This window comes from Larimichthys crocea, chromosome VII (assembly GCF_000972845.2).
Source record: "Larimichthys crocea isolate SSNF chromosome VII, L_crocea_2.0, whole genome shotgun sequence".
Taxonomy (NCBI): Eukaryota; Metazoa; Chordata; class Actinopteri; family Sciaenidae; genus Larimichthys; species Larimichthys crocea.
The window spans coordinates 11,329,033-11,348,589 of record NC_040017.1 but is presented as its reverse complement, the minus strand read 5'-3'; the positions used below and the strand labels follow the sequence as shown (position 1 = coordinate 11,348,589).

The 19,557-nt window shown below is 41.1% G+C and overlaps 3 protein-coding genes across 3 annotated transcripts; 2 read left to right on the top strand and 1 right to left on the bottom strand.

Moving 5' to 3' along the window:
- Positions 1 to 99: 99 nt before the first annotated feature.
- trappc4 (trafficking protein particle complex subunit 4) lies at positions 100 to 1,983 on the bottom strand. Its single transcript, XM_010733580.3, has 5 exons — positions 1,763 to 1,983; positions 1,027 to 1,201; positions 766 to 869; positions 448 to 574; positions 100 to 351 (listed from the first exon to the last, which is right to left on the bottom strand). Exons 1-5 carry the CDS (start codon positions 1,935 to 1,937, stop codon positions 273 to 275), a joined length of 660 nt encoding a protein of 219 aa, XP_010731882.1. The 5' UTR covers positions 1,938 to 1,983; the 3' UTR covers positions 100 to 272.
- Positions 1,984 to 2,129: 146 nt separating this feature from the next.
- rps25 (ribosomal protein S25) lies at positions 2,130 to 4,732 on the top strand. Its single transcript, XM_010733581.3, has 5 exons — positions 2,130 to 2,259; positions 2,842 to 2,931; positions 3,042 to 3,225; positions 4,469 to 4,567; positions 4,664 to 4,732. The coding sequence occupies exons 1-4, from the start codon at positions 2,257 to 2,259 to the stop codon at positions 4,561 to 4,563; spliced, it is 372 nt and encodes a 123-aa protein (XP_010731883.1). The 5' UTR covers positions 2,130 to 2,256; the 3' UTR covers positions 4,564 to 4,567; positions 4,664 to 4,732.
- A 3,376-nt stretch (positions 4,733 to 8,108) lies between these two features.
- Positions 8,109 to 18,749, top strand: sgcg (sarcoglycan, gamma). The gene is made up of 8 exons (XM_027280055.1): positions 8,109 to 8,372; positions 12,695 to 12,896; positions 13,510 to 13,614; positions 15,340 to 15,427; positions 16,242 to 16,361; positions 17,194 to 17,266; positions 17,415 to 17,538; positions 18,369 to 18,749. Exons 2-8 carry the CDS (start codon positions 12,702 to 12,704, stop codon positions 18,534 to 18,536), a joined length of 873 nt encoding a protein of 290 aa, XP_027135856.1. The 5' UTR covers positions 8,109 to 8,372; positions 12,695 to 12,701; the 3' UTR covers positions 18,537 to 18,749.
- Positions 18,750 to 19,557: the final 808 nt, after the last annotated feature.

The window sequence follows — 19,557 nt, the reverse complement described above, 5'->3', positions numbered from 1 at the left end:
TTGTTTTCAGTGACTTTCAAAGTTTAAGTTCAATGTCCAGCAGGCTACAGCGAAATAACACAGAAATCGATACACGTGCAGCCAAAAACAAATATGATATAAAGTGTTTACACACAATATGTAATTTAATCTTTCAAGTATTTACAAAATGACGTATTTACAGTTTGTTAATTGCAAAGACAAAGAAAATCCACCAACTTAACTTAAACCACAGTCATGTGAAGTCAGTTGTGGTTATAAGTTAGAGCACATTCAATCTAGTCTTCTCTGGTTCACGATCCAGCTCCAAAGTTGCCGGCTTTCTCTGCAATCTCCAGTGAACTCTTCAGATTCTGATCAAAGAGTTCACACCTGAAAAATCACACATTTACAGTGACATCAGAGGACGCAATCTAAAATAACAACACCACAACATAGTTGAAACATCATCCTTATTCGCTCTCTTACCTGATTGGCATTTCCAGAGAATAAAATGGGTTCTTGAGGGCAAAATCTGAATAGATTTCATAAATCTTCCTTAATAGCGCATCAATACCAGACTGACGAGGGTCCGCCAACACAATGAACTTTATTCCTGAAAGAGGAGATGGAACAATCAGTGAAAAAAACCATTTAACAGTTTGAAACAGCTACTATCAAACATACATTACGTAAATGAGGCATGTTGAGGAACTGTTTAGTATGAATGTTGCTGACTGGGTGGATTATCAATGGGGAAGTGGAACTGAACGTCACGGTCTCATTGCACTCACTCACACGACTGACCTGTCAGGGTCTGAAAACAGTGGAGCTTGAAGACGTCCGTTTCTAGCATCTCAATCCCTGAACTGCCAACTTCAGGGGACAGCTGTGAACCTATAGCAAACAACCTGGGAAAAAGACAGACAGTCGAATGCTTAAGACAGAGATCAAATGATACTGACAGCTGCCAAATCTACCTCATCAGCCATGCATGACTGATCCACACAAGGCCAGCGCTTAACAGTAAATAGCTGGTGCAAATGTGAAACATGGCTGTGGACTTACGAGTGAAACATAGACGCCAGCATCAGCTTCTCGTTGGAGCTCAGGCGTGCCCGTCCAAAGCGAATGGACACTGGATAATTTGCGGGATCCTTCAAGTATTCCAGGATGTCCTTTCCATCTGCTGTGTTTTTACCAAGCACATCAACTCCATTGATGGACAGCACTGCGTGGCCCACTGCAGAAGAAAAACAGGCGCATTATAGAGTCAGAAGTCACAGTTTATAGTCAAATTTTGTACAATGATGCAGCTAAGGGACATCTGTAACATTACACCAAGGCCACTTTATATGCATATTAATGACCACACACACACACAGACAGGCTGCAGCATGTAAGAATTTTAGCCTGTCCATGGGACACACTGTCCACATTTGGTCGATTTATTACTACATTTACGCCTGAAATACGCCTTTCTGACGTTATACAATTACCGGTGTTTCGGCTCAACGAGCGACCATGTTAACTGGCGACAGTCGGCCGAATGCACCTGTGGTTGTCGTAGTGACAACGGGTGTTGAAAACAGAAAAGCTGTCCTTGTGAATGCCTCTGTATGTTTTCATTAACGTTACAATGTCCAAAAAAAAAAAAGACTATTTGACAGCAGAGTGTCTCTTCCAGTTTCAACAGCTGTTGTAACTACGACAACCGCACGGTCGCCAGTTAACACGGTCTCTCGTTAGACCGAAACACCAGCTAGCTCGGTTAGCTCGTAATGAGCTAACGACCAAACGTTACCTCTGATTCCGTCCCGCTGTCCGAACGAGACGACGACCTTCTCATCGTGGTGCTTCAGCACTAAATCTAAAGGATAGCTGAATGTCTTCTCAGCCTCGGCCCTCGGCACATAATTGTCATATTGGTAAATTAAACCTCCAGCCTTGTTCACCACATACACACTGAAGATCACCATTTTTGCGACGTCGTCCTGCCCCAGCTGACAAACGTGTCACGTGACAGTAAAACGTCAAAAGAGACGAAAAATCTCAATGATACATACTTTGTCAGTTTTTGTTTATTATTTATTCATTTATTTTAATTCAGACAATAATAATGTGGTGCTGTAGTTCATACAGCCAATAAAAAAATGACCAAAATCAACGAAAACGATAATAACACGAAAGAAAACTCAATTTCCCATAACCCCCTGTTCCATTTCCGCATATACAGGTTGTCTAAGGGGCTCTTGCACGGGTGGACTTCCTTTCGCTCCGACATCTTGACGAGGAAACATGGTGAGGACAGTTATCACACGTTTTAGCGAAACAAATCACACATTGCTCCACGTTTCTGGTGCTCATCTCGAGTTCTGCTTATTCGGAGCAGCTGTTCTTTCCTGTGCCGTGATAAAAGCGTGTGGATGAAGCAGACGGATGTTAAATTTTTTACTCATTTAGCGCCTGGCTAGTCAGCGAGCTAGTCCGCTAACGCCACCATGCTTTCATGCTACAGTGAGCTTACAGAAAATGAGCCGAACAAAGTTGTCACTCATAATACCCCGTGAATGATGAGTATATGTATGAATGCACACTTGACGCTCATGCTGAACAAACTATTACGATTTATGTTTGTAATAACACTGAGAATAACTGGTGATGCTAATTGTGAGGCTAGTAAAGACGCAGACAAGGCCACCCCATGCCGGCCAGCCGAGTTATCCTCCGGCTGCTCGCTCTCTCTCTCTCTCTCGGCAGTCTTTATGCAATAACTTACAGTTGAATACACCGACATTAAAGCATGTGCTGACCAGTGCCACGTGTAGCTCTGAATGCGAGGCTGTGTAAACAGAGAGTTTAACTTTTTCTCTGTTTTTTCAGCCTCCCAAGCAAGACAAGAAGAAGGACACTGGGAAGTCCAAGAAGGACAAGGACCCAGTCAACAAGTCTGGAGGCAAAGCCAAGAAGAAGGTACGCAGCGGTCGATGTTTGCCCTTTCACATGTGATGTGGTTGTCGAATAACTCATGGCTAGGTCTACTACAGAGCTTCCCCTAATCGCGTTTCTTTGGTTCTGAGCAGAAGTGGTCCAAGGGAAAAGTGAGGGATAAGCTCAACAACCTGGTGCTCTTCGACAAGGCGACCTACGACAAGTTGTACAAAGAAGTTCCCAACTACAAGCTCATCACCCCCGCTGTCGTGTCAGAGAGGCTGAAGATCCGTGGCTCTCTGGCCAGGAACGCCCTCCAGGAACTGCTTGCCAAAGGTGAATTTTTAGCCCCAAAATGGGATGAACGGGGTTAGATATAACACCTGCATTCAAATCAAATGTTTGAGTTTGGTTTTAACACATTGGAAGGTACTAGGTGATGCTCTTGATGGGCATTAGGGTGTGACAGACAGTGCAGTGTTTTGTTTTAGGTACAAAATTTGGATGCTTTTTAAAATATTTAGGTAAAATAATCCTTACTCATCTGTTGTTCATGTATAGTTATTTAATACACCAGCAATATTACAGCTTTTTTGTTGCTGAAGTCTCAGTTTGTCTAAAAGTCCTGACACAAGTGGTATTTTAGCCAAAATTAAATCTTTCCTATGAATGTTTTATCACCTTGAAAAACTTGATCCAGGGAAAAGTCTATTCAGAGTTAGGGCTGAGTGTTTTTTTTCTCAGTCTGAGTTATCTCATCCACTCGAATACACGTCTCTTGCATTACGGATGGAGGTAATTCTAACTCTGCAGAAATGTTTTTGACATCCACCATATTTTGATGTAACCTAAGCTCATCCCACCAGTAATCAGCACTTCTTGTTGGCTGTGTCTAGCGTTTATAAATGCTTACACACTCTGTATCCATGCCAAAAAGTCTTGAAGCAGCTCCATCAGTTTCAAAATGACAGTGATTTGCATGGGTAATGTGTAGAACGCCACCTACTAACATCCAACACTAATCATTGATGCCACAGTAATTTTCTTTTTGATCACTAACTCATCTTCAGATATTCAAGAACGAGTTCCTCGAAGAAAACGAGCTGTCCAGCACTGAATTCTTTCTCAATTTCAAAGTTTTAATGTATTTTTTGGCACTCCACCAGATTTCAGGCAAACTGTTTAGACATCTTAATGGTGGACTTGTTTCAGTGTCTTCCTGAAACAAAAGAACAGTTGTAATTTTTTAAGTTTTTAAAAGTGTCAAAATTGAGGCGGTAATTCTGCAGCAGTTCATTTTGCTGTCACCTCAAAAGGTTGTGGTTATTACTAATATTTCTTTAGATGCACGATAACTGTTTGTAACACATTGCCAGCGTTTACATCTCGTTCTCTTAGAATAAAACTAAATAAGAGTGTAAGGATTTGTCAGTGAAACTCGACTTTCACTGACATTTGATCTGTTGTACACATCCACTAGTCGAGTGAGTTTACAGTGGAGACTAAAATGAGTGAATCAGATGGTTAATGTAAATGTGGTGCTGTATGCTGACAGAACATGTTTTTTTTTTCTTTTCAGGCATGATCAAGCTGGTGTCCAAACACAGAGCACAGCTCATTTACACACGTAACACCAAGGGTGGAGATGAGGAGGCAGCAGCAGAGAAGGCATAATCAGGTACGACAACAGTAACTGTCTGCATGTGTCTGTTTTATCTTTTGGTTTGAATTTTTAGCCACATCCACTGACCTGCACTTTCTCTTTGTCTTGCAGGTTCTCCTGTTTGCTTGCTTTTGTTGAGCTGTTTGTAATGAAAGGTGAATAAAAACTGAAAAGACAAAACCTCTGCTGTGTACTTATTTGTTGTTCAGGTGTCAATAACTGGTTTATACAGTTTTTCTCACAATTAATTTCAAAATAAACTTAATATTAAGAATTTGAAACAAGAAAAATAACAACATACTATAAGCTAGGAGTATAATAAGACGAGGATAGCACCAATAAAATATGCACCAAGCAACGCAATCTTCTTTTGTTCCCACAGTCTTGAGTCAGAGCTTGTCTTTGTGTGAAGTTATGCATATACTCGTCAGTCGCATGGATTTCTTGAGTATTCTTGTATACTCCCACCTGAATAGCTGTATGTCTGTCTGGTATAAATAAGGTAATGTCAGTAACTGGAGCTGGTCCCTGGTCTGGTTGATGCTCCTTTTGTAAAGTTGAGAAGCATCAACAGCGAAAACTGTCTTTCAATGCACGATTGTGGCCTTTATTCTTTGTACAAATTCTTGACATTCTGATGCTGAAAACCAAGTTGCAAAACGTGTCATAAAACCGAGGGAGGCGCTACTTGGATCTGACAAACACAAAGCAGGTGGTCCTGATTAGAGAGCGCTGTCCAAAAGAAAGGGAATGGGGTTGCTCTTGAAATAATAGTACTTTGCTATAATGTACAAAAGGACCTAAATTAGGTGAAATGCATTTTTAATCTAGCCAGAATAAAAACTTAATTTTTGTACTTCAATAAAGCAGAGTGCCTTGATTTTTATTTTTCCTTCGTGGGTGGGTATCCACCAGAATTAACTGCTGCTAATTGGCGTATTTTAAAAATGCATTCACTTGGACATTGTGTGCATCCTCACATATAGTAGCACATTTAAGGCTTTCCAGGTATTCTTCTGTTCAGAACAGCACACTTGGGATGAGGGTTGCGTGTGCTGATGGATGCATTCACAGCTCATTTGGTGTGTGCATTATGTTCAATTATCATCGTCCTTGGTAATGGAAGTTCTCAGTTCTGCACCTACACAATGCACTTAAGTTGTCATCCAATAAATCCAAAGGGACATCCTGATTCGACTGATCTTGTCAGCGTAAGATGGATCATTTCTAACTTGGTGCAAGAGAATAATCATTGATGTCTTCTATTTGTCTGTTAAAAGCCATAGGCAGTGAAAGGTTAGGAGATCTTGATAAGAAATGGCATGAAATTAAACTGACTCCACTGTCAGATGTTTGCTCAGGGCATGAAAGACACAGGAGTCTTGTGATGGATGCTGTCAGATGTCCCTTTGTCCCTCTGTAGCGTTACCTCGAGCAGCAGCAGCAAAACAAGCTGCAGGATGCACGCCACTGACAGATGCACCACCCGTCATCTCCTCCAGCATCTTCCAGTGAGAACACAAAGACATTTACTGGCTGTTTTTCAACAGAGGTTACTTCTCACCGATATAAGTCACTAGTGGCTTTTTAACAGACTGTCACGCATGGAAGTCAGGGGTTTATTTCCTGGGGTTTGCTGCTGCTTCTGTATGCAAGTGTCTGGTATATAGAAGCAAAGAATGAATCTGTTAGAGGCGTGTAAATGATAAGATACATGGAACACAAGCATTGCGTGTAAAGCAAACAGTGTTGTCTTTGTGTATGCATAATGGTGTTTTCTGTATGTATAACATGGAGCTCATGTTCCTATACTTCTGTGGAGTGCAATCATGTTTGACCTTTCTACACGTAATGAAATAACAGCAATCAGTTCGTAATTTCCCTGCTGCATCACTGGAAATTAATGGAGTGCTGGCTCTGAATTCCAATATTCATTTGTTCATAAGTATATTACATTCTTTTAAAGCACCACATAGTCACACTAGTGGCTGATTAGTCTCTTGCACAGGGTGAAGAGAGTGCAGCTGTGCTTGTGAAGGCAGCAAGACCCATGTAAAGCTACACCATAGAGAAACACGTGATTGTTTGTTGTATTGGCTTTTGCTGCTGGTGGTCTCGGGAGTACACATCCATACGGGAGGTCAGAAGTGTAATGTGACTGTACCTTTAAGGTGTGATTTGTTCTGCCCTAACAGGTGCAACAAAGCTAACAATAGAGTCGAGAGATGTTAATCAAGCTCAGCGCGTGCACACCCACACAACCCCGAGAGGAGGTCTAAAGCAGGCACAATAATTCAAATCACCCGTGTAGATGTGCAGGGCCTTGAAAGTGACATTTTAGAACCATTGTGGTCAAACAAAGGCAAATAACAGAGCTGGGGTCCAGCAGGTACAATAAGAGTTGGTACACACAAATCTGTGGGAGCATTAAGAAAAACACAAGCATAAGTAAAAGGGAAAAAAAGAGACAAAAGATTAATGATGTTTGAATTCCATTTAGCTGCTTCAGTTTCAGGGTCCTGGTATGGACTTACTGATATGATTGAATAGAATAGAGTTGATGTTATCAGGAAGACCTGTGCTTTTCCTACCATAACAAGTCAAAATGCTTCACGGCAGACATTTTGGCAGGAAAAAGCACACGTGTAACTGATAACATTAATGACTACGTATCATTTAGTCAAAAGGTCTGCTGTAAAACAAGGCCCCTTTCCCAGCAGAGCTTCACCTAACTTCAGCCTGAGCAGGCACTAACCAGTAACAGCCAATAAACTGAAGACTCCTGTGTGGGTGCGTGCCTTAAAATGTTACAAAGAAATAAATCCCCCTGTTTTTGACAGCTTCGATTCTTGAGCACACGCACAATGTGAGGTGCAGACATCTTCTTTTCCAGTGTGCAAATGTTACCATGTAGCTTTGGGACTCTTTAAGCTGTCGCCAACAATGAATGTCAGTCAATCTTCGATAGGTGTATCAAGCAGCTACCCCTGGTGATGTAAGTGTCACCTTAAAATCTCATGGGGCCAAATTCTATTTAAAATGTCAGTCAATTAAGGAGCAATGTACACACAAACTATGTATGTGGAAATGTTTTAAGTTGTTATATTATTGGTATTTATAAAGTTCTGAAGATAAGCTGTCGTGTGTCTTGTAACTGAAATCTCAAACAATTTCCATTTCAATAACTCTAACTTCCTTCCCCCGACCCCTTCCTGTCTATTAATATGCTGTGTTTGCTGCTCGTCCCTTCTGCCACTCTGACTTACTAACCTGCCCTCCTCAAGGTCCGCCCCATCCTGCTGACTGTCACCCAGTGAAGCTCTCCAAAAGACCAGCCATGACTGAAGTCTCAAATTAGACTGGTCTGCATGCAAGCATTGGGCTGGGCAATGAAAGTGACTCACTGGTGTGCATGACAAACTGCCTCTGTTCATTATGGATGGTGTGTGTGTGTGTATGTGTGTGTGAGAGAGATTGAACCTCTACACTGATGGTTAATTCTCCTCCTCCTCCTCCTCCTCCTCTCTCTGTTTCTCTGTCTCTGTCTCTCTCTCTCTCAGACACACACTGGTGATACTCAGATGTCTGCAGGCAGAGGGAAAGAGGAGTCAGAGTGGGTGTGCAGGACAGTGGGAGCGCCGTCTCGTGGTGATCCGTCAGGGCACTTCCAGAGCTGGATTTATGGCACGCAGCTGTTGAGTGGCTGACAGACGTGTGAGGAGCTCAAGTGCCGCTGCTGCTTCTCAAGCTGCTCGAACCAGCCCGAGCTTACTGTTGCGTAGGAAAGAGGACCGTGTCTGCTGTGCCTCAACACACAACGGTGAGTAGCCTTTCCTTTTCTTCCAGAAACACCCTGTGTCTCGTTGTTTCTTTCATAACTTCCTCTAAAGATAATGTTTAAGTGTTCTCTAATGGCAACCTTTGACCTACTGTACAATTTTCCTCCATGTCTTTCTTTTTTTGTGACCCGTGTTGTGCTGTGATCACTTTGTAGTCCTTACAGAAACAGTTTGGGATTTATTTTCTGGTTGCCAGCTGTCTGCTGTTTTACCATACATGGCCAGCAATATTGGCACACAGAAATAACTTTGTGAACTAGCACCTCACTAATATTTCTAATGTGTGTTATGAGCAATACTCCAGTGTCTTATTGTCTTTCATTAGTTATACATGTGTAACATATGTGTACGTGTGTTTGTGTGTGTCCCGTGCTGCTTTTTTAAATTTAGTTCACAATGCTGCATCCTATTTTTAGAAGTTAAGGCATCACAGCAGAGTGGAGACATGACGACGGCCACTGACTTCACAGACACAAACTACAGCCCTGTGCTCAGCTTATGTTCTCTCCTCGCCCCACATGCCGAGCTCCTCTGAGAATTCCACTGCGAACGTCCCCCAGCTAAACAATTTGAGCTTAACTCGCCAAAACTTTTGATATTCGGTGAGGTCGAGCCTCACCTCAGAGGGAAGCCTGGATTCTCAATTACAGCCGGACCCTGTGGATTTTAGGCACGCGGTTGGCTTGTCCTGCTCGGCCTTCGCTCTCATCCAGAGGTCAGAGACAGGGAGACAGAGCCAGGCAGGGAGCATCACTTGTTTAAGGTTAATTGAGAGGGCGCCCTAGGACAAATAGCCCTGCTAACTGTGCTGAAGTGCTCTTCACTTTTGGGAGCAGCTTTGGGACTGTGTTAAAGGTCTACAATGCCTTTGAACCTTGCATTTAATCATCTCTCCTGTGGTTTAGGATTACTGTTTGTAAAGTTTTAAGTTTTTTCTCATTTTAAAAACAGTTCCCCATCACCAGGAAACTGGAATAATAAAGACATGGACCTGATAGAAAAACTATTTTCTCACTAAGTCTAAGGTCAGACTATATTTCCGACCATAAAGTCCCATAAATTGAGCATTCCTGGCACTTGAGCGGCGAGACTGTTCGGGGAGTGTTTATTTGGGTTGCTATGGAAGGATCAGGCTGTGGCTGAAGGGCTGGTGGTAACAGTGAAACTGGAGCTGGAAGACGCCTTTTAAGATCCAGCCTCAAAGCTGCTTCCTCTTTCTGCTGCTGCTGAAGTACAGATGCCTCTTAATGCCTTCATTTAATGTAATTAGGCTGGGTTGGATCAAATTCATTAACATCATAATGAACAAATCCAGGGCTCTTTCATCCTCACCACTCATTTGCCAAAAACGCAGAGTGGGTTAATCAACATGTTAACACGCAAACGATGTGTGTTTGTTAATAGGTATAGTGTGGGGATATTGGAATTGGTCAATTTAGCAGACATTAATTAATCTTGGTCTTTTCGGAGAGCTCCTTTAAAAAGATTTTTAAAAAATTTAAAATTAAAACCCAACTGGATCCACGTTCATGAAACTACCTGAGCAAAGACATACTGTAGCATACACCCTCAATAAAAGTTGCTGTTGCTCTGCTGCGTTGCTGAGATTCAGTTAATCATTATGACTCATTCTCACAAGTATGATTAATATGAGGTGTATACAGGACAAAAATGAGCATTTCACATAACTCACTCCTTATCAACCTTCACTCTGCTCTCCCCAAATAGGACAAAGTCATTTTTTTCCCTCCGTTTTCAGGCAACATTCATTTGTTTGGTTGTGAATTAAGGGCTATTCATCACAGCTGGACTTGCAGGCCATGTGGCAGTTCCTGCAGAGAGGTGGATTTGATCATTGAAAATACTTTAAGGCGTTTTTGCCAACAAGTCTCTCCCTGTGTTTACTACAAACAGCAAGAAAAGAGCCGTGGAGACTACAGGCCTTTATTATCTTCGGACTGAAACATCTCCTCACACCCCAGAAGCGAGAGCATGTGCTTTTATTCATCACCCCTTGCTGGGAGGGTGGAATGATATTTACTTCTTTATTTACAGAAGCATGACTTATTTGTGTTTATGTAGTATATCACTGTATCCAGATTGTGTCGGCCCATTTCTGCTTGTATCATCACAGTGGGATGCCTTGTTGAACATCTGTTAATGTCAAAGAATTACGTTTTGGTTTGAAAAGCAGCTCCTTTAACATGATGGAAAACACCTTTACTGTGGCAGTAAGATGCAACATCTGTCCCGTATGCAAATCAGTCTATCTACTGCCGTCTGATCCCTGTCAGCTTCAGAAAACACTGCTGAGACAACCTAGATACGTCTTTGTTCAGATAAGTTTCCTATAAAGTTTAGATGTGGTGGCTCTAAACTATTGATTTGGAGCCAGTCTGTTTCTTAGAGAAATCTGCAGTGTTGGTGTTGGGTGTTTTATTGGCTCATAATAATAAACCAGTGGCATTTTCTTTAGGCCTTGTCCTGAGCGAAAGCCGCCTTCTCTGCAGACTGTGTCAGTTTATTAATTCAGATTATTCAATAGAAAGTGACACAATTCCTCTCTCTCTGCCGCCTTGTGAGGTTTGTGCCGACCTTGGCTCTCTACTGTGCTCAAACACACCCTTCCCGTGTTGCTGTTGAAATCTGTCCCTGAGGGTTCCCATTGCCGTCACTCTGTCAGATGGTCCAAATGTGCTGACTTGGGGGCTCGCTTGAAGGTTCTGAAGTCCTGCAGTTGGAGCTCTGTCCAACCTCATGTGAACTGAATACAGAAAACTACTGTGGTTTGAAATATGCTGACATTCATCTCTTTGGTTGGCTCATTGATAGCCTGCTGCTGTGTGTGCTCAAGTACCGCCTCTGCTCTGTAATAAGTGGCATTTCCCTTTGCCTTTATGAAAAACTGCTGGAAAGTCAGTCAAGTTTTCCATTGGCGCAATGAGCCAGATATCCAGTGAGTTTCTGGCTCATGAATGGTATAATGCGCACTGTGTGAACAGCGCATTGTATAGGGTGCAATTATGACAGTATGTATGCATACGATTAAACATAAAGGCTTGAAAAAATTTTCCGATTGTACACGATGTGTGAAAGCTTTTTGTCAGAGATCAGGATCAACGTCATGACTGCAGAGACGTCAGAGTGAAGAGATTCCACTTCAGAACAAACCCAAAGGGAAGATCTGTTGTTGCTTACCATGTTTCATACCACATTATTGTTTTGATTCAAGATACTGATAACTCATTGGTGTTTGAATTATTTCTCTGAACCTTCTTCAAGAGGATGGCTACGAATTCATGAAATGGTTCCAGGAATGAAATAATAAAAGGAAAGGAGAAATATTTTCCACTTATTATATAACAAGTAAGCTAAATGAATGGAATGAATGGAGGAGATGTTGGACTGGTAACCAGTGTGTGCAGGAAATAAAACATCCATAAGCACAAATATGTTATTAATTACTATGACTGCAGACTTTACAGACATACTTAAAGCTGCTATTATCATCATATCTCATATTAACAAAGATTGAAAGAGATTGCTTGTAGCGACAAACACATACATTTGAACCAAATTTTGCAGTTCCCCTCAGCTCTACGAAGATTTATAGCAACTTTTAGCTAATATTTCTAGTAAAAGTTTTCCAGCATGCAATATTACAGTTTTGGTTAACTTTCATAAATTTCATTGTTATTTTCAACCAAAACAGATCTAAAAACTCACCGTACACTACCTGCACAGAAATGGCAGATGGCCCCAGTTAGCAACTTAGCTTAGCAGCTAAGGCGTGGCTGCTTTGATTGACAAGTGGATGCTGTTACAGATGGTTTTCGTGAGCACTATTCGGCCTGCCTCAGGTCCACCAATGATGCATGTCTTTGCTGATTTTTAGAATACCTGGGAGGCAGAAGAAGCAGGACTGCCAACATGGCAGCGGCCAGCGGCGCATATTTTTAGCTTCAAAGCGTCACTTCAGAAACCTATTTACTGTCAGTGGTGGTGACCAAAAACAGCGCTAAAAGAGAATGAATATGGGACTTCGATCCATCAGGTGGCCAGAAACACAACTGATAATATGTCAGTGCTGCTACAACAAATTTCTCCAAGTGATCAAAATAAGAAAGGTTGTATTGGCTGCCATAGATCGGCATCTCTCTCTGTGTACCCACTTACTTTCCAAGACCTGTTATCTCTGATCCCTGACAAGTTTCATCTTCATGTGTTTGTTTTTTTTCTTCTTTTTTTCTTTTTAACATCTGTTCCTGTTGGTCCTGTACCTGTCTTTGTGTGTTGTGCCCAGCCAGCAGATGGTGCGGGAGCAGTATGTTTCCACCACCCAGGGCAGCAGCACGCCCAGGTCGGTGCCCGACCATGTCTACAAGATCGGCATCTATGGCTGGAGGAAGCGTTGCCTCTACCTGTTTGTCCTTCTGCTCATTATCATCCTGGTGGTCAATTTCGCCCTCACCATCTGGATCCTCAGGGTGATGTGGTTCAATACGGTATGCTTGACTCACCTTGGCAGTTTGTGTTTTCAGCTGGGGTAGTTTTCACTCCTTTTTTTTTCTACCTTCCATGCTTTTCTTTTTATCTTCAGTAGCACTTCCTAACATAGATAACATAAGTTTTTATAATGTATCTATCACACTGACCCAGGGACCATGCTTATCAACAGTAAAAGCAGCAGTATTATCTATCATTAATGGATATTTGGCTGTCTCAACAAGATAGTTAATGTGTTTTTAATTTCATGGAGGCTTGTCAGCTTTTTGTCTCAAGGCCAGATACAAACTGTGGATTTATACAGAAGTAAAAGCCCCTCACACACACACACACACACACAGTTACACACTGTTGTGAAGTGCCTTTACAGCTAAAGCAAGTGGCTAGTTTATATTCACATGGCACAAAGTCCTACAGGGAATACTACTGTGTTTTATACTTGGAAACCGTTGAAGTGGTAAAACCAAAAATTTTTCTAACTTGCCATATTTTGGATTCTTACCTTGTTAAAAAAGCTATTATTCATCTCTGCTTTCAGGTTGTGATTTCCCTGTTAAACCAGATGTGCTGTATCGTTATCTGAGCACATTTGTGTCCTTATATTGGTTGTAGGAAGGGATGGGACTCCTACAAGTACACTCAGATGGGGTCAAACTGGAGGACGGCGAGTCAGAGTTTCTGTTCCCCGTCTACGCTGAGGAGATCCACTCCAGAGAAGTAAGATAATCAGGAACACACAGCTTTTTTGCTCCCCTTCCCACATTTTTCTTTACTCCCTCTTTTCCTCCCACTCCACGCTTTGTCCTCCTCCCTCTTTAGTCTTCTTCAAAGCTCATTCTCAGACTACTTAGCTCAATTAAGTGGCCTGACAGCTTGGCCATTATTTCGTCTCACTGTTTACCAACTTGATTGTGAGTTGGATCTACGCAGACTACACATGCAGTTATCATCTAAATCTAATTCCTGACACTAGAGCAGTTTTATATCCAGCTGTAGTGAGTGAGCTGCATATTTCTGACTCTACTGTTTTTGTTCTTTTTGGGGAGATGTGTCAGAGCAAACTGGATTTGGCAGTCCCACACAGTGCACGTGGTGGTTCAGTGAGCTCCCCATTAACCTCAGGGATATTTGTGGTGGAAAGTAGTTTATGGCCCGCCTGCTAGCAGCAGATGGGAACACTTTGCTGCAGTTGTTTACATGTTATGGCTTTTCTTGCTCATAGCAGCAATTTTTTAACATTTTTTCTTCTTTATGGGTCTCATTAAAAAGGCAATGTATTCCTCATTTATGGACGGACCCTTTCTATAATGTCTTCTATAGATTTCTAATGAGATCCAGGATTTAGGGAGCCACTATTTTGTTAGATCAGTTTTATAAACAGGGTTTCCTTAAAGCTGCAGAGGAACGGAGATGATTTATCACCGAGGCTAAAGATTTGAGAAAAATATACTTAGTAATAGTAATGACTCACTCAATTAGCTGATGTCATATCTTCGGTTAATATTTGTGTAAAAAGTGTGTTCCACATTCTAATAAGGCACTATTAATATTTTATATTTTTATATTTATATATGTACATGCTCTAACTAATGACTACTATTACTGCTTAATACATAATTTCATAGGTCAGCCTTGATTAAGAGCAACCTTTCAGATTGTGAACAATCTCTCTCTGGTTGGTGTATATCCTCCTCCGTTATTTATAAATGTTAATAAGTCATTACTGAGGGATCATTAGAATAATACAAGTCTGCAGTTATAAATGTTATGTCTGTCCATTAAAGGAAACTTTCTGATAAAAAAAGGTAGATTTTTCTCAACCTGGCAACCCAACAGTTATTTTAGTTAATTAGTCATAACTTCATAAAGAGTTGCAAACAATCTTCCAATGCTAATATCAGCATGCTAACATGCTGATGTTCAGCACGTATAATATTCAAAATGTTCATCATCTAAGATCATCTAAGATTGCTACAAACGCTGTAGCTGATGGGAATGTCTGTAGTCCTGCAGACATTTGTTAGAAAATCAGCGACCTAATAATGGTGCCGAAAGATCAGGAGATCACTAAAGTCATTACAGTTCATCGTGACCTTTCCAAGCAATTGATACAACACTTGATGAGATATTTCACTAAAAAACCCCAAATGTCAACATCATGGTGCGCTAATGGAAGGTCAGAAGATCACTAAAGTCAATATGATACGATACACTGGGAATTTGTACAAAATGTCATGACAATCCCTTGAATGAGATATTTCAGTTTGGACCAAATCCGTGGACCAACGTTGCCATCCCTATAGCCATGCTGCTACCAAAAAACTCATAGTTTACGTGTTTGCCAGTCTTACAAAATACTCACAGACGAAAGTTGTCTGATTTGATTTCTGTGTTTTAAATGTATATCAGCATGGTAAAATGGCAATTGGTTTTTTTTTTCAGGACACTTCACTTCTAGTGCACTCATCGGAAAATGTTTCCCTTAATGCCCGCAATGAAAACGGTGACGTCACAGGAAGGATATCTGTTGGTAAGAGCCTGAAAGGGGACACATGTACACACAGAGGGACGCATATAGCACTCACGCATAACAAAGTAACCCATTGATGTATGAGGGCAATAATAAAGTCGTTCATGCACTTGTCCTGCAGCAATTTCTCATCCAACATTAACAGTGACAAGAAGCCATCTTTCCATTTATAATCTGTTAGATTTCCATTTAAAATCCATTAAATGCAACATTCGTCTCTCTACCATTGCCTCTGGGTCGTTCTGTATTACACAGAGGGCCCAGGGCCTGTGGAGGATCATATTTGTGCTTCTTTTATGGCTTACAAGCGTCTGCGTTGGGGTATTTTGTCATAATTAAAAGGCCAACAAATGACCCAACTAATTGCAGTGTTCCACAGTGCCGTTATGTGTCCTTGATCATTAAGCCATAAAAAGCATAGTTTGCATGCTCTCGGCCCTCTGTGAATAAAAGTGAAATGCTTGTTAGAGAAGATTACATGCCGGTTCACAGTTGTAGGTGTTGAAGTGGGTTAAATATCACACTGACTAATCTACCTGCTTCAGAGTCCCCTCTCACAGGGCTGTGAACATTGATGTAGTGAAGGGTAAACTGAAATAACCTCAGAGATGTTACCTTTCAGTTTGAGGAGTAATTGGATCGCCCCATTTACCTCCTAGATTTTTTTAAAGCTGAGGGTTGTTCTCTCACAAATGTGCCGAATTATATGCAGAATTGAAAAGTATAACAGGAAAAGAAAGATTTGATTTTGATGATTGCAATATGTCCATGTCCCCTTCAGGTATTCTTCCTGTTTATGTTTTTGTCATTGCAGGTCCAAAAGAGGCTGAGGGACACACTCGAAATCTGCTCATTAACTCCAACAATGACAACATGCTGTTCGCTGCAGATGGCGACCAGGCTGTGATTGGACCAGACAAACTACGAGTTACAGGTATACCAACGTCTGCCACCTGCTGTTTCTTTGGAAATATTGCACACCTCTTGGCAAAATCGTTTTTTCTGATTTGGAAAAAGGTAATATTGACAACAGATGTGAACTCAACAGGAGCAATTTGATTTGATGGCAGGTATCTGTGCAAGACTCCAGCAGCCAAGGACAAAGGCAGATGCAGTCGTTTTCATAATCATTCACGTTATACGTTGAGTGCATGGATATCTCTAAAGTACACCTGTATATAAATGAAATGTCAAGAGTCCAGTGCGTTAAAGGGTGTTCTCATTTTCACTTTTGTGCCAACAAAAGAAATATAATACCTCAGTACCATATGTCATGTTACACACCAAAGCATTGAAGGGTAAAGTATTACACTATCAAGCTGAACCATCTCCCATTATCTTTTCTGTCTCTCAGTGTCCATTGTGTGTATTGATGGTGTTGCGGGTCACTGACCGCACACTCTGGTGGCTGATTAATGGTGAACAGAGTGTCAGCTGATAGCTTCATTATGCCTGGGGTCATTTTGATCTACAGAGAGCAGCACACAGCAACTGAGGAGCTGTTTAGTAAAATCCTCAACCAAAGTCGAATGCTTACAGTTTGTTTGGGTTTTTGGATCCAATTTTACCTCTTCTGTCTCCCCTCTGCTTCTCTTCATCCCATATTTCTGTCTAGTGATGTCCAGCTCTTCTGTTGTCAAGTATTGTATTAAATAATGTTACACCCACAGGAATAGGATACGTGTACATATGTGTGCATCAGGCCCTCAGACTGCAGTAGACTCAACCTCAGCTGTAGTATGTGAAAGTATGCATCTCTTTATCAGGTCCTGAAGGAGCGCTGTTCCAGCATTCAGTGGAGGTGCCTCTGCTGAGATCTGAACCTTTTAAAGATCTGAGGTGAGCATTAACACATCAAGACTAATGTGAAAGTATCAGGTTGTCATGTTGGTTGGGCCAAGTCCTTGCAGTGAACGCATTTAAAACAAAACAAAACAAAACAAAAAAAAAGATTTTACTTCTGTAACATTTACCTATTTTGCTTTAGGTTAGAGTGTCCTACTCGCGCTCTCAGTATGGACGCGCCAAAAGGAGTTCATATGAAAGCGCTGGCTGGCAACATCGAAGCTGCATCCAACATGGACGTTATTCTGGAGTCTAGTATAGGACTGGTAAGAAAAACACTGTTCACGCTTTTAAACGTCTGCTATGCACCAACTTCAGGTCGGTTCTTTCTTTTGATTTCCAAGGGATTATATACAATATGCTTTTCAACAAACATGCTGCTTCACGCTTCTATAATCTCTCACAGTCACACCTGAGAGATTTTCATCCAAAAGAGCCTCACTCAAGTGCAGTTTGATAGTATTGCAGCTTTGATTGCATTTATTAAACAACTGAGAGAATTTGTTAGACCAGGTCCACAAAGTCCAACAGAGCTAGTAGGTATTTAATAAGTCAAAAAAGAGCACCAAGATACTCATCTGTAAGCTGTAATGAGTTCAATGCCTTTTAAACTTCTAAAACATTTGTTTGGGCTCCATAGATCTGCTGTGATGTCGTGGTTTGCAGTTTCCATGTAACTGTTTAGAGTGAGCTTTGGTGATTATGGTTGAATCCGTGTTGGGTAATTCCTAAACTACTTAAAGTGTTTGTATCACAGGCACTTTTTTGACCTTTTTATGAAGGTGACAGTGTAGTTATAGACTATAACACAACCCCATTTCTTTTTTCTTGCCTATGGTATAAGACTGGATGTTAATGTGCACTGAACTTGTCCTGAATACTACTAAAAGTTACATGAATGCTCTCATTCTTTGAGTTTATCTGCCACAGGAATGTGGACTTTATATTACATTCTGTGGTCCTTCCTTATGGACCAATGTACTTATTAGACACTGCTGACTGGATGCCCCCCACCCCCAATTTTTCCTTGGTGATTCAATGCAACTCTGTTGTTCTCCTTGTATCGTCCTTGCTCTCCACGCTGTCTGCTGTGCAGCTGGTTCTGGACGCAGAGACAGTGCGCATGCCGAGCCTGCCCCAGAGCGAAGAAGGCGTTTCTGGAAATGCTCAGGGTCTCTATGAGGTCTGCGTCTGTCCCAGCGGCAAACTCTTCCTGTCTAAGGCGGGGGTCACCTCCACATGCAGCGAAAATCAGGAGTGCTAGAAAGACTCTGACACGTTAATCGATTTCCCATCTCTCAGTAGATGTATCTTCTGGGAGGCAACAAGCACAACTGTTTATATCTGAGTTTTTTTTATCTTTATACCACAGTGGATCTATGATGATTTCAGCACTCAGATCCCACTGGCACATAGAGGCCTGTACAAGTTCAAATGCCTGCTGGCGTACATGTTGGAGATGCCATGAAATGCATCTTTTTAGTTGCATTTATGACCTTCTAACTATTCAACTGAAACAAATTGGCACTCAGTTCCAAATTTATTTGCATCAGAGACAGATTTGTGGAGATTTTTTTTTACACACACAGTATCATGGCTGGGCAATGAGGAGCTGGTAACAGCTTACATCCTATGCAATATTATCTTGTGGTGCAATAAATGAAAGTGACACATATCGAGGGCTTGGAATGATAAAGATAAATCTCTCAAATGGTGACAAAATGTTATTGAAGTATTTATTTTGGTTTACTTATGCCGTTTTGGCTCCAAGCCCTTGATATGTTTTTTTCTTTCTTGGTGTTTAGCATGTTTTTTATTTAATTGGAGGAAAAATGAGCAAAATGCTGATATATATTTTGTCAATGTCATAGTCACTTCAGAGATGGATTTTTTTTTCTTTCTTCTTAACTTAAATTCATATACACCACTAGAAAACAGATTTGTTTATTGTTTAGTTTCAACAGCTCTATAAGGTTGAGATTAATGTGCCATGTCCTTACCATGTCAATGGTACTTTAAAGTGTTAGTTGTGTGGTATCAAGTGTGTTATTATGTTTTATTTAGTTTATAAGATTATGTACGTTTGGCCTGTGTTATTTTAAAGCCCTGCATAAGCATGTAATTATGCATTAATGACAAGACAGACATTTTATTTTACACAACATGCATGGCAGGTAATTAAAAACATCTGTTTCATCTGTTCTCAGTTCACTACATCAAAAAGGGTAATATTTTGTAATGATAGTTACAGTTTTTACCATAATACCAGAGGTTACCATCAGTTT

Bases quoted from the DNA above. Each gene is read 5' to 3' on its own strand.
- trappc4 (XM_010733580.3), bottom strand. From the start codon at position 1,937: ATGGTGATCTTCAGTGTGTATGTGGTGAACAAGGCTGGAGGTTTAATT. The intron at 1,202-1,762 runs GTAACGTTTGGT...TTTCTTCTGCAG, and splicing joins ACAGCGGGACGGAATCAGAG to TGGGCCACGCAGTGCTGTCC. The intron at 575-765 runs GTCAGTCGTGTG...CTCCTCTTTCAG, and splicing joins CTGTTTTCAGACCCTGACAG to GAATAAAGTTCATTGTGTTG.
- rps25 (XM_010733581.3), top strand. The intron at 2,932-3,041 runs GTACGCAGCGGT...GGTTCTGAGCAG, and splicing joins GAGGCAAAGCCAAGAAGAAG to AAGTGGTCCAAGGGAAAAGT. The intron at 3,226-4,468 runs GTGAATTTTTAG...TTTTCTTTTCAG, and splicing joins CCAGGAACTGCTTGCCAAAG to GCATGATCAAGCTGGTGTCC.
- sgcg (XM_027280055.1), top strand. From the start codon at position 12,702: ATGGTGCGGGAGCAGTATGTTTCCACCACCCAGGGCAGCAGCACGCCC. The intron at 16,362-17,193 runs GTATACCAACGT...TCTCTTTATCAG, and splicing joins AGACAAACTACGAGTTACAG to GTCCTGAAGGAGCGCTGTTC. The intron at 17,267-17,414 runs GTGAGCATTAAC...ATTTTGCTTTAG, and splicing joins GAACCTTTTAAAGATCTGAG to GTTAGAGTGTCCTACTCGCG.